Below are 14,241 nucleotides of genomic sequence, written 5' to 3'. Positions count from 1 at the left end.
AATGAACGGAATGTGATACCCTAGGGCGATCACCTTAACCGTCCAGTGATCTACCCTGTGAAGCTGCCACTTCTGTCAGCAGCACTGTAGGCATCCCCCCCAACAGGTGGTAGGTGGTGAGGAATGCCATTCCTAAAGCGAGTGGCCGCCTCGGCCACCTCCCTTACCCTCCTTCCTTCCTCTGAAGGACTTACTGTCCTTCTGTCCCTTGGGTTGAAAGGGTTACTTAGACACCTTAACAGGTCCCGAGGACCTAGCAGTTGACTGGGTAGAAGAAGGAACTTACTGAGGCTGAGAAGACTGGGAAGGTCTACCATATGACAGAGATTTCATGGCCCTATGGAGGAGAGAATCGTTGGACGATTTCCTCCATCTCCTCTGGAGCAGAGAGAAGAACCGTCGAGAGGGGAATTCCTCTACAGGGAGACCTCCATTTTCAGCGCCTGTTTGTGGACCCGTCCTATGACGGTGTCCCTCCTCTTGAGTATGGCATTCGCCCACAGGTTGACAACGTGGTACGAAAGGAACACAAGAGTCAGAGCACCTGACAATAGGAAGGACTCCAACATCTTCCTGGCCGACTCCTTTGACGGAGCGAACCTTGAAGCCAGTAGATCCCAACCCTAGATCCAGCCATGAAGCAGCCTGCATGGTATATTTCGTGCCTCTCTCTATCTTTAGGAGTTCAAGCGCCGAAAGTGAGGCCGACAGAGAGGAGGGAGTCTGAGTGGGAATGCCCTTCATAATAGAGACTATCAAAGGGTCGAGGGTCATGGTGGAGTGTAGTTCACCTTCAATCTAGTAGTACCTCCTTTGTAACACAAAAGGATGTGGCAGAGACCGAGAGGATGAACCTACCCTCAAGGAACTAGAAGTTCCAGCTATCTGGAAGATAGCTTTCCTCTTAGCAGCCGTTAGGCCTTTGGACCATGGCAAAGCTGCATTGGACCTGGAAGGTTTCTGGGTCTCGAAGAGGGCATCAAGAACCATTTCCTTCCCTTCCTGGATGGTGCAAACAGAGTCAATAGCCTGTTAATGGCCCTCATACAGGCGAGGACCTGCCAAAAGGTATGTTCCGACTCATTCCTCTCTTGTTCAGAGTGATAGTTCAGACTAGCTGCCATTGGAAGATATTCATCCTACGAGTCTAAGGGGTCATCCACCTCCAGGCTCACATCCATTAGCCTGGGGTAGGTCAGGGTAGTTAACTAAAGAAGTGGATGGGCCCGCCCCATGGAATGCGTCTGTGCCTTGACCTCCCTATCTGACCTTCCTGCAGCGTTCTTCGGCTTCGTCTTAACCCTTTCACCCCCAAAGGACGTACCGGTACGTTCTTGCAAAACACTGTTAATTACATATTTTTGATAATTCTACGAGAAACTTCAGGCATTTTCCAAAAGAATGAGACCAACCTGACCTTTCTAGGACAAAAATTAAGCTTGTTAGAGCAATTAAAAAAAATTATTTAGCAAAATGTGCTTGAAATTTAACCTTATGGTGGGGGTAAAAGGGTTAAGAGTCCTTTGACTCCCGTCACACGGTACAATCCTCCTCGTTCTTAGGAGGGGCAACCTGCGAGATCGTTGAGAACTTAGATGAGACCGTGGCCCTCTGAGCAGAAGGTTTTTTCTTTGAAAGAGGGACAGCATGCCTGGAGTATTTGCACCTCGAGATTCTTACAAAAAGACAGAGGTCATCAACAGAAGTGATGTCTCGCAAGGTTCCTACCACAGGAGATCTCCTGGGCCTCTCTTGCATGAGAAACCGCCATGCCTTCGTGTTCTTAGGAATAGTCTTAATGTCTTTAGACTTCCTACGGGATGCCAAATACTCCTCCAGCAAGGAAGGTCTGGATGGTGCCTGCCATTCCTTAGGCACCTGAACCTCTCTTGCCTGATGTTCCTCATCCTCCAAAGGTAGACTGGAGACAGGTCGTAGTTCAAGAGGAAGTACTTTGATAGGCAACGGCTTGAAGTATGGTGCGAGAAGAGCCTACGTTCCTATTAGAACGAGGGTGGAGCAAGTCTGCATGAGGTGGAGTATATATCGACATCCTACTCCTATATTTCATCATTATGACGTGTGTCAATTCCAGGCGGTTGAGATCCTGTCTAATCCCTGGGTACCCCTTGCAATTCCCCGAGAACTATTTATGGGGAAGAAAGGAATACTGTAGATGGTTCCGGGTCCCTGATGGAGGCAGGTATCCTCCAGGGGTCAGTCAGAAAAAACAAGAAAGAGAAGGAAACGGACTTCCACAATGGAATCCTTAATGTGGAGACCACAGCAGACCATTGTCTGGATGGGACTTGTGCCAGCTGGGATGTGCTTACCATCGCTTGCTTGAAGGGGTTGTCAAACTAAGATTGCCGTTCTCCTTCAGACGACAGCTCCAGGTGTTCTTAGGGAGGCCTGGAGGTGGAGAACGCTTCTTCGAAGGACGTTGCCTTGGTACCTAAAACTGAGAAAGAGCTGGAAGGGAAACAGGTACCTGGAGATCCTCCTTAGTGACCCTCCAAAGACAATCCGGGAAGATAAGCACACTAGTGAATTTGTTGGGAGGCTCCTTAAAGCCTTCTGGAAAGGGAAGGGCCGTCCGGTTAGCGCTGCAGGTTGCTCTAATGTGGCTAGTGTTTTGATAGAAACCTCATTGCTAGCGGGAGCTAGTGAAAACCTCGATTCCATACGCAGGAGCGCGTGATTCATGGGCAAGAGATGCGGTACTAGAAGGCAGGCGGCACTTACAGGTTGGAGACATGGAAACAAATGATCAATGAACTGGAGATCTGTGAGAACGAGAACATCGGCAAGGTGATCGTCAACGCGTTGGCGAGTGCAGCACTGGAGAGTGATGCGTACGCAAATGACCTGATGGAGAGAGGCACGTAGGGGAGCGACGCATTGGAGGCTGACAAGTTGGCGATCAGCACGTAGGCGAGCGACAAGTTGGAGAGGGTTGCGTAAGAGACCGATAAGGGGCAGCGTGACGTGTTGGTGATTTGTATGGTCAAGTCTTTTGAGGAAGCAGAGAGCGGACATGTCTGTTCTCCTCAAGCCAAAAGAAAAGTGACATGGTTCTCCACTGATTTGAGTGAGAAGGGTAGCCGGCAAACCCCCACCTATCCCTACTCACCTCCACTAACTAGTAGTTGGGAAGATGCCGCTTCGCAAAAAAGTCTTAATGGCTAGTCTTCTAGCTTCGCCAAAAGATAATCCCTATTAAATAGCGTAAGGCTTGTTTGGTGGCAGAACAAAACTATTTGAAACTTCCCTACTGACAGATCTGTATATATACAGTACTAGGAAATTATATAAAATTAAAAGAAAAACAATTTTGATACAGACTTCTTGGAGATGATGATATGTTCTATCGGGTTAGGAGACTGGTAGTGCCACGGTGAAGCTTTATCTAATCAATTTCAAAACATACAAACACACACACGCACAAGAACACAACCTAAATCCAAAATTGATTGCTTCAAGTGTGCATTATTTATCTTGCTAGTAATAAATTCCTTAATGCTACAGTATTCAATAACTAACTGAAATAACTTAAATATTCATTAATCAAGATAAAGATGCACTTGTAGGTATAAGTACTATGTATCAGAACTTACCGTGCCATGTGACTTCAACTGTGTGTTGCCCACATTCTCCAAAGACTACCCATGTGTGATCCTCTGACAGTGCCAAATGGACATCATTATAGCCAAGAGCTTGGCATGCTGCAACTACTGCTAATGTTGTTCCAGAACTATCTAACTTGGCACCTAAAATAGAATTTGAAAACAGTAAACTTTCAAGGGTATCCACTATCACTTTTGGAACTACAGATTCAAATATCTAACCAAGAGATACATTATATATACAATACTCCACTACTCTCTCAATCTTATAGTCCAGATAAAAAATTTACTCAATAATCACAAAAAAGTAAAAATCTTTAAAAAAATGTACAGTATTTTATAGAACATCAACCTTAGTTCTAATGTCAATACTCTTTTGGAAATGATACAGCTATAAAATCAGCAATGAAAAAAAAATTAAGGCTTTCAGATTTCATTCTTAAAGCCTACTATTATGATTAGTTAAAACAGGATGCTATAAGCCCAAAGGCTTCAACAGGTAAAATAACCCAGTGAGGAAATGAAAAAAAACATGACAAATCTAAAAATAATTTGTATTTTTTGTAACTATACAAATCTTGAGATCTTTACATTGGAAATTATCTCAGCAAAAGCTGAAATTAGCCACAAGAGTTTTTAGCAAGGTATAACTACCCACCAATAATTAGCAGGGGAGGGGGGATAGAGAATTACTAATGAGAAAACCCGCCCCTTTTTTTTTATTGCAGGCAGGACTTTTAGAGGGATTAGTTGATAGTGGGACAGGTACAGCATGTGTAGATCTTAAGGTTTGCATATTTAGGAAAAATATAAATCATTTAAAAATTTGTCATTTGTTCCAGCACCTAATACAAACCATTTCACTCTTTACAGTGGAGACTCACCCTTAGGCAACGTACGTGTAAGTTCTAAACCAAATGGCTGATTTTCTGACCCAGGTGTGATTCTGTGTTTTACACCATCTCAATAGACACACCCTGACACCTCGCAATCTCTCAAAATGTGTGAGAGAGCTAACAGTCTGGGGAATGCGTTTGGTTGTGTGCGAACTAAGCAGTGTGACTTGGCCAGGTAAGGGATTCTTTGGAGTAGTATTCCACACTTAACCTAGCCATTGCCCGATTCCCCATTAATGGGAGGACGGGGATGTAATAAATACATAGAATTTTAGGCTATGCAAGAGATATGATTTCTATCTGCAGATGGAGGAGGCCAGCTTGCAGCCTTCCACAGATGCTGTGCCCCAAGAGGGGAAGATGAAGGAAGAACAGAGGCCAGTCACTCTACCATTCATCCCAGACAACGTCTTCCTTCGACCATCTGCTACTTATCCTGCAAGGGAACCAAGGTATTTTAAACCATATGTTGTCCTGCCACCCCAGGACCTTGGCATTCAAGTTCCTATGAGTTACGTCTTGCAGGGCTGTGAAGGTTGTTTGATGCTTTCAAACACCAGCATGAAATAACTGCGCCAGAGTAGTTCTTATAATTGTTAGGAACGTACTTATGACCTTAAAATCATGAGCTCTGGGTATATAAATTTAGTGCCCGAACTACGACCTGTCAAATCCAAGAAGAGACTGAACTTTTGGTGACTTTCCTTTACACCTTGCCCTTGATCATAAGCTTGTTTATGTGCAGATGAGCTCCTGTAGATCATACAAGATACTGTCTCAGTGCTTTTATTGTACATAGTTACAAATTATCTGAGCCAAAGGATAAAGCACGGAGATTTCAATCCAGAAGGACCCGAACCTTAGATCCGCTACAACTGGAGCACTTTGCCTGATGGAAGGCGACTGGTGACCTATGAAGTATCCAACTATCCTTTTCATTATTGACTGACTGTGAACAGCCTCTCTTCGGCAGGTGATGAATACCCTCCTGCGTGCCATGCGCCCATGCCCAGGGTCGCCTACGCGCCAGCACACCACTGCGAACTTGCGCTCTCCTGCACACCCACGATCTCCTGCGCTCCAGCGCTCTCTTGCACCTACGCGGTATGCGCCCACGATTTCCTACATGCCAGTGCCCAACCGCGCGCCAGCGCTCTCCTGCGTGCCAACATGTGCGCCCTACATTGCCTGCGCGCCAACAGATACCTGCACGCCATCACTCTCCACCGCACAAGTCTGTAGGTGAGACGACAACCACGTTGCTACCCTCACCTGGGCGCAAATTTTCACCAGCGCGCCAGAACATGTGTGCTCACCGGCGCGCCATCTCTCTCCTATGGACGCGCGCTAATACTCTCCTGCGCGCACGCGCACTCGCCAACATTCTCCCGCCCACAAGCAACATTATTCTCCCCCCACGCGAGCACCGTTATTCTCCCACGCGCGAGTGCCAATATTCTCCCCCGCGCCAGCACACGCACCAACAAGCACAAACACAGATGTGTCATCCGGCAAGGTCGCCATCGCCTCATTCCCCTCCCCGCAAGCGCATACCATCGCACATTGTGGGAGAAGGGAAACTTTTTCATGCAGAGGTTTAGGATCCCTAAACTGCCTTCTAAGGTGAACCCACCTATCACAGTAACTCCTCCTAGGGAACCTTTGGTCCTTTTCCCTTCAGGGGATCTGTCTAACAGTGCATCTGTCAGCCAGCAGCCCTGGTTCAGTGCCTTAATCAGAGCCGTAACTCAGGCTTTCAAGCCTGTCCTGTCTGATCGCTCATCAGAGCGACCTATAGCTCTAGACCTAAGGCACGGAACCATAACTTCCTCTACCCTTTTGAAGAGGAAAAGAGGAGCTTCTGACGCGGTCACTTCCCCAAGGGCAAAGCTGACTCCATGCAGACCATCGAGGCAAGTTCCTCCTGTTTCTCAGAGAGACTCTCCATCCCTGTCGGACGAAGATCTCCCGTCACCTAGGGAACCACGGCGGAAGAGAGACTCTCCCCCATCGCACAAATGGAGGAAATCTCTCTTCACGCCGAGAGTCCCCCGCAATCTGATAACAGAAGGGACATGCCACACATCATCGATATTGGAGTCTTACCTCCTTCCCCGGAAGGAATCCAAAGACTCCAAAACTCTGTCGAAATCCTCCACTAGGGCTAGAACGGAACCAGCCAGCCACTCAGGGAATGTCCGCGACTCACCCCAAAGAAGAGCCTTTGGGGACAGAAAGAGACTTCGCTGCAAGTCCTACAGCAGGAGGAGACAAGCAAGAATCAGAACATGCATTCTGGCAGGTTCTGACTCTAATGAGGGTTTTCAATGGATTTTCCGACCCAGAGATCCCCCTTCGCGAGGGCAAAGACACGGTCCTAGACCACGTCTTTGGTACTCAGAAACCCTCAAAGACCAGTGCAGCCCTGCCCTGGTCTCAAGGGGTGAAGAGTACCAGGGACAAGATCTACCAGCAGCTCTCTGAGGTTGCCTCCTCCAACCGTACCGGTACTACGAACAAGCTCCTCCCACCTCCTCGCATACAGCAGAGGAGGTACTTCGAGATCCTGGAGGAGCCCAGTTCAGCTCTTCCTCTTCACCACACTCTGGAAGAGCTAACCAGGGGAATCCCTCTTAAGAGACTCTCCAACCTGCAGGTCTCGTTTTTGGGAGCCGAGATCCTTAATCAAGAGAAGGTCACAAAGTATGCTATGCAAGATACTTCGTGGCTGGACATCTGGTTAGGGACCTTAGGTATCCTGATACGATGCAAGGATTTTTCCAAGGAACATACCAGGAAAGCTATGGAAACCTTCCTACCCTCAGGTACTCGCACGATCGAGTTTCTTGCCCACCAAGTCTCGAACTTGTGGGCAATTGCCATCTTGAAACGTCAAGATGCAGTAGCTGAGAGGTTCCACCAGAAGGTCCCTAGCATCGAGATCAACAGGCTCAGACATTCCTCCATAGAGGGGTCCCATCTATTTGAACCTAAGGATGTGGAACATGCTGCTGAGAGGTAGAGGAAGTCTCATCAAGACTCCCTCCTCCATAGGGCTTTAACATCCAAGCCCTATAAACCTCCAGCTCCACAGCAGTCCTGTCCAACCAAGACCACAATGACGACAAGAACAGCAGCGAAGACAACGGTGTCTAACCCCTTTCTTGTCAAAGACAGGAAAGGCAAAAAGTCCTCCAGGGGAGGGAAAAATCCTAGAGGGAGCAGCCGAGGCCACAAACACTAGGATAGGCAGTCCCCCCTGCATTTCCACCAGTGGGGGGATGCCTACAAAGTTGCGCAGACAGGTGGAAGCAACTCGGGGCCGATTCCTTGAAAAACTCCGTGATTAGTCTAGGATATAGCGTCCCGTTCATATCTACCTCCCCTGACGTCGAATCCAGTGTCATTGAACTCCCTTGCCATGGGATTGGCAAGGGGGCAAGCCCTTCAGGCAGAAGTCCTGACCCTGTTGTAGAAGGACGCTCTCCAAGAGGTCCTCGACGAAGCCCCAGGCTTCTTCAGTCGACTCTTTCTTGTAAAGAAGGCGTCTGGAGCCTGGAGACCAGTCATCGACCTCTCAGCTCTGATCAAGTTTGTCAAACAAACTCCCTTCAGCATGGAAATGGCAGACACGGTCAGAATAGCAGTAAGATCGCAAGACTTCACGTGCACACTGGACCTAAAGGACGCGTACTTCCAGATCCCAGTCCATCCGTCTTCAAGGAAGTACTTAGGATTCAGCCTAGACAACAGAATATGATAAATTCATAGATAATTTGTATTTTTCCTAACTATACAAACCTTAGCTATTTATTATGGGTTATACTTTCGGCAGAGCCGAAATGACGAACCATTAAAATTTAGCGAGGGTTAACTATCCACACTGCTAGTTAGCGGGGGTGGGGGGGTAGCTTGCTACCACTCCCGTTCATACACCTGTGATTTAGTTACTTTGCTAGGGGGTAGGACTTCAAGGGGGATAGGGTTGGCGGGCAAGTTTGTATAAATAGCTAAGGTTTGTATAGTTAGGAAAAATACAAATTATCTACGAATTTGTCATTTGTTCCGTAACTGGAATACAAACCACGCTATTTATTAGGGGTGACTCACCCATTAGGAAGGGTGGACGTCCCTGCCAATCTGGCTTTTGGCTTTGCCCGGGGGATCCTTATCTGAGTAGGTTAGTACTCAAAAATAAGGAATCCCTGCCCTCGCTAAAACCTTGCTATGCAAGGTCCGCGGCCTACGCAAGCTGTGTGTTGAGGCATGCAGAAGTGTGACTGTCAGGTAAAGTTATTCCGAGTCTATGTAGGAAAAACCTGATGTAACCAAGACTTCCCAATACCACCTTGCCAGAGCATGGGGACGCAACAGTATTAGCTTAATACAGTGGAACCTCTACATCCGAATTTTCCAACATCCGAAGTAAAATTCGAGCAAATTTTTGACTCTACACCCGAATTTTATTTCGACACACGAAGTAAGCAATTTTCGTCGTACCGGTTGTATCCGAATTTTTCGACACGCGAAGTACAATTCGAACAAATTCCTACTCTACACCCGAATTTTTTTTTCGACACCCGAAGTAAACAATACTCAAACGCGTAGTCGGTGCTCATAGCGCCTGATGTGTTTTTTATTTCCGCCGATAGAAGGCAGCACTTCGACCTCGGAGGGACCCTCAATTAGCGCGGTTTGGGTCAGTCCTCTGTTCTTGTCGGCTTCTTGCGGTTGTGCCCTGTGCGTTCTGCTATTATTGTTGTACTGTTTTAATCGTGATTTTTTACGTGCATCCTTTTATGGTAATTTACGTAAAGTATGGGTCCTAAAAGGCTTAGTTTTGCAAGTGGTAGTGGTGAGAAAAGGAAGAAGGAAATGCTTTCTTTAGACATAAAGCAGGAAATTATTGAAAAACATGAGCGTGGCATCCGCGTGAGTGAACTTGCTAAACCGTATGGCCGTAATATGTCGACGATCTCAACAATCCTTAAACAGAAGGAAGCTATTAAAGCAGTGAAACCTTCTAAGGGGATCACCATTATTTCAAACCGCCGTAGCCCTATCATAGAAGAGATGGAACGACTTCTGCTAATCTGGATCAAGGACAGAGAGATTGTTGGCGACACCATCACCGAAACCGTCATCTGCGAGAAGGCGCACGCCATCTTTACGGACTTGAAGGAGGAGAGCTCTGGGGGTGATGCTGGGGCGAGTTCAACCGAACCTTCCTCAGACGATTTCAAGGCATCTCGTGGCTGGTTTGAGAAATTTAAGAAACGGTCCGGGATTCATTCAGTTGTTCGCCACGGAGAGGCTGCTAGTGCAGACACAAAGGCTGCAGCTGACTTTGTCAAGAACTTTGAAAGGATCGTGCTGGAAGAAGGCTACGTAGAGCAGCAAGTGTTTAATTGTGATGAAACCGGGCTGTTTTGGAAGATGATGCCCAGTCGAACCTACATCACCGCCGAAGAGAAGAAATTGCCCGGGCATAAGCCAATGAAGGATCGGTTGACTCTTGCCCTATGTGCCAACACTAGCGGGGACTTTTAAAGTCAAGCCCTTACTGGTTTACCATTCCGAGAACCCTAGGGCCTTTAAGGCACACAACGTCGATAAGGACCAGCTTCATGTTTTCTGGCGATCCAACTCGAAGGCCTGGGTCACTAGGCAGTTCTTTGTGCAATGGGTTAACCAAGTTTTCGGCCCTTCTGTGAAGAAGTATCTTCATGAACAGAAATTGCCTTTAAAGTGCCTGCTATGCCTTGACAATGCACCCGCTCACCCCCCCCCCCCCCCCCCGAACTTGAAGATGATATCTTCGATGAATTTAAGTTCATAAAGGTGCTGTATCTTCCACCGAATACCACCTCTATCCTCCAGCCCATGGACCAGCAAGTCATCTCTAATTTTAAGAAGCTGTACACCAAGCACTTATTTAAGCAGTGCTTTAATGCCACGCAAAGCACCAACTTAACTTTGCGTGAATTTTGGAGGAGCCACTTCAACATCGTGCACTGCTTGAAGATCATAGATCAGGCTTGGGTGGGATTAACTCGATGAACCCTCAATTCTGCCTGGAAGAAGCTGTGGCCTAATGCAGTTTCTCCACGAGATTTCGAAGGTTTTGACCCCGAACCTGATCCCGTGGTGGGTGCAGCGGAAGACGTAGAGGAAATCGTCTCCCTTGGCAGGTCCATGGGTCTGGAGGTCGACGCAGATGACGTTACGGAACTCGTCGCCGTACATCACGACGAACTTACCACAGAGGAGCTCAAGGAACTCCATGCTATGTCTGAGCACATGAGTGATGACGAGGAAGGGATCGAGGAGGTAGAACATGTGTTAGGTTCGGCACATATAAAAGAGGTGTTAGGAAAATATCAAGACGTGGTCGACTTCATCGACAAATACCACCCAAAAAAATTGCAGGTTTGTCGTGTAGTTGCGCAGTTCGATGATGTTTGCCTAACTCACTTTCGAAACATTCTGAAAAGCCGTACCAAGCAACTATCTATCGATAATTTCTTTAAAAAAACTACGAAGCGAACTCGTGATGAAGAGGATGGAAGTGATTCAAAGAAAACGGCAAAGAGTGAAGCGAAAGAAATTCAATCAATTTAAAGTGTAGAGAGTGAACGTGATTAAAATTAATCATCAAAAAGAAAAAAAGAAAATGTAAAAAAAAAATATAAAATATAAAAAAAAAAAAAAAAAATAAGCCAAGTTATGTTAAAGTCCACTTAGTGTAAGTTAGAATAAGTTATGGTAGTGTACGTTTATCGTAGTTAACCTCTCTACCTCCTCGCCGCCCGTCCGTCTCCTCTCTGCGTAGCAAGACCAACACCTGCGCTGGACTTTCTAAGGTAAAGTGACGCTAAGAACCCGTTTCTTATCATTTTTTGATAATTCTTCTTTTTTACATGTCTATTATCTAATTTAGTGTGCATTATTCTCATGGGAAATTATGTGTAGTAGTTTATTAAGAAGTTATCATAGGTTTTTGGGCTCAACCACGGATTAATCCTATTTCAATGTATTCTTATGGGAAAATTCGTTTCGACATCCGAACATTTTCTACATCCGAAGTCGGTTGTGGAACGGATTAAATTTGTATGTAGAGGTACCACTGTACTAGGTACACAAGGGAGCATGGTTTACCTGCAGTGGTTTGAGGTCAGCTTATGCAGAGAACCCAGGATGCTGCTTTCCCCACGAGAGGGTAGGATGAAGAAAAGAATAAGAGCTAGTCAAATATTTTCATTCACGCAGACTGAAACCGAGGAACAGTGCCTTCAACCTTCTGGTACTTGTCCAATAAGGAGCTTGAGGTATACAACCAGCTGTTGTGCAGCCACCACCGAACTGATAGAGATCGTATCGAGTTCCTGTGGGTCACGTCTTGCAGGAGAAAGGTTGTGAAAGTCACCTGGAGCATTCACAACCTTTCTTGTAAAATCTGTGTCACAGAGTAATCTGCTAAGAATGACAAGGGGCATAGCTATGCCCCTGACACTGTGAGTTGTCATGTCAAGATGATGTTTCAGTGATCCTCCTCTAGTCTCTCCCAGTGCTGATGACAAGAGAAGAAACCCGGGTGCTGTTGCCGTTTTCTTTAGGGAAAGTCTCATACCTTACCTTGGGTACAGTAATGGATGATCTGGATTGTCCGTTACCGAGCGGAGACTTGCGTAGGATCCGTCACCTCTGGAGACTGTGTCTGGCGACATACTCAGGGACGAAACTGAACATTGTCTTTCACCCTTCTCATTAATGGGCGATGTCGAAAGAGAGACCATGAAGGTCTTTGACTTGTATGGTTGCTGTCCGAGTGTGTAGGAACATTGTCTTCTTAAATCAGGAGAAAATTTGTTGCCTGGTGAAGTGGAACATAAGGAGGTCTCTTTAGAGATCGGAGAATTTGAACCATGTTCCGAGAGGAAGGTCTCAATTCCGACTGGAGAAAGGCAAGTTGTAAGTCCGTATGAGTTAGGAAAGGTCTATCGATGAGAGGATATTTCTTCCTTTCGATTTGAAGGTGAAGGATCAAGGTTGAGTGATCATCTTTACCTGTCGAAACTTGTATGTACTCGAGGATTCCGCTATTGCTGGAATAGAGGTATCGAGTGGAGAGAGACACTTTCACATGACACCAACCACACAAGACGTTCTACTGCATGGTAGACTGATGCTGAGGAATTCCTCAGATATCTAGACAACCTTTGCGCAAAAGAGGTACTGGGTAGTCTCCAGGCGTACAATCATAGCAAAGCTATAGCTTGTGGTAGATGTCGAAGTGGGTTGTCTGTGATGTGGAGAGGGTTCTCTTGGAGACTCTATCAGGAGCAGCAAAAGCTTTGGAAACCGTTCTGCGTAATGCCATAGCGGAGCTAGAAGAGTCCTTGAGAGGCTGATTGATGTTCTAGCCTTCTTGAGTGCCCTTCACCAGACAAAACAGGGACGAGATGTAAACGTCATTGTTGTACCCACCGTTGTTGCCAGAAAGCCTTAGGGGTCTAGGGCTGGGGAGCAACGGCAGCCTGAGGTTCAGGAGCATTTTGAACAGATCCCTAGTTGGAAGACCCCGTAAAGTTGGGACTTTGTCGGCTACAAGGCGATCCAAAGACCATTTGGTATACCTTATCTGAGATGCTGTGCACAGATTGTCGGCGAGCACGTTCTTCTAGTCTGGAATGAAGCGGGCTGATAGTGGTACCGAACGGACTTTGGCCCATCTTCGTGTTTACTGTATACTGTTAGATGGGAAGAGGCTATGAGCAAGTTCATTCTTGCTTGCCGATGTGAGCCTCTATGTGGTGTGTGGTGTTGTCGTGCATCACATCACTGAGTGGTCTGTTAGGAACCAGTAAGGCTGCTGAGGGACTGGAAAGTTGGCCTTCATCTCTTAAGAGATTAAAGTGAAGGTACTTTCGGACTCTGTCCAGAGGGCTGAGGTCATGTGGTGCAGCACTATGGTCCTTCCTCTCTTCTTTTGATGTGTTCTAAGCACACCATCAATTCTGAGGGGTGGGGAAGGATGAGAAGCTTATACTGCTCTGTAGATTCTCGACAGACACCCATCCCTTGAGGTTCGTCCAAACTTCTGGTCCCATGGGGGTCAGAATGTTTGGGGGATCAAGGGCCTGATTCCAGTTCGACTCGTCACACTGGGATGGGAGTTGTTCTCGTTTTTTAGAAGGTTTTGCGGAGATTGGTGCCTAGAATCATTCCCAGATACACCAGTCTTCTGGGAGGGAAGTAGGGAAGACTTCCGCAGGTTTACCCTGATCACTGGATCTTGGTAAAAAGACTTCAGAAGTTCCGGTGCTAATGCAAGGTTGCCACTGAGTCTGCTAAGGTCAGTCAGTCATCCAGAAACAGAGGAGACAGAAGCCGATCCTGTGAGACCAGGATGGGTGTAGTGGAAAGACCGAAGCACAGTGCCCTGAATTGGTGTTTGTTTGTCTAGACAATCTTCCAACCTTCCTAGATGGATGGTTTGGGCCTGGAAGTAAGTGTCCTTTAGGTCCAGTGTGCAATGAAGACCCGAGGTCTTAGCCCTTGTTCGAACTCTAACATGGTGTAGACATCGACCCAAAGGGACAGCTCCTTGTGGATCCATTTGTATGGAAGATTGTTGACGCTGGAGTCTTGATTCGTGTCGTAAAGGATCAGACGCGATACCCAGTGTAAGAATTCTTCCCTGAGAGAATTCCTTTAAC

General features: G+C 46.8%; 1 protein-coding gene across 2 annotated transcripts in view; it reads right to left on the bottom strand.

Annotated features, from left to right (window-relative positions):
* The window catches only part of Mnn1 (menin 1), a 95,558-nt gene that overhangs the window by 51,409 nt on the left and 29,908 nt on the right, over positions 1-14,241 (bottom strand). For both annotated transcript variants that reach the window (XM_068371130.1, XM_068371131.1), the window contains exon 3: positions 3,618-3,770. In XM_068371130.1, coding sequence (XP_068227231.1) covers positions 3,618-3,770 — 153 coding nt within the window. The remainder of the gene's footprint in view (positions 1-3,617; positions 3,771-14,241) is intronic.

Source organism: Palaemon carinicauda, chromosome 3 (assembly GCF_036898095.1).
Source record: "Palaemon carinicauda isolate YSFRI2023 chromosome 3, ASM3689809v2, whole genome shotgun sequence".
NCBI lineage: Eukaryota > Metazoa > Arthropoda > Malacostraca > Decapoda > Palaemonidae > Palaemon > Palaemon carinicauda.
Note: the sequence above shows the minus strand (reverse complement) of the source record. Positions and strands in the feature narration are given on the sequence as shown.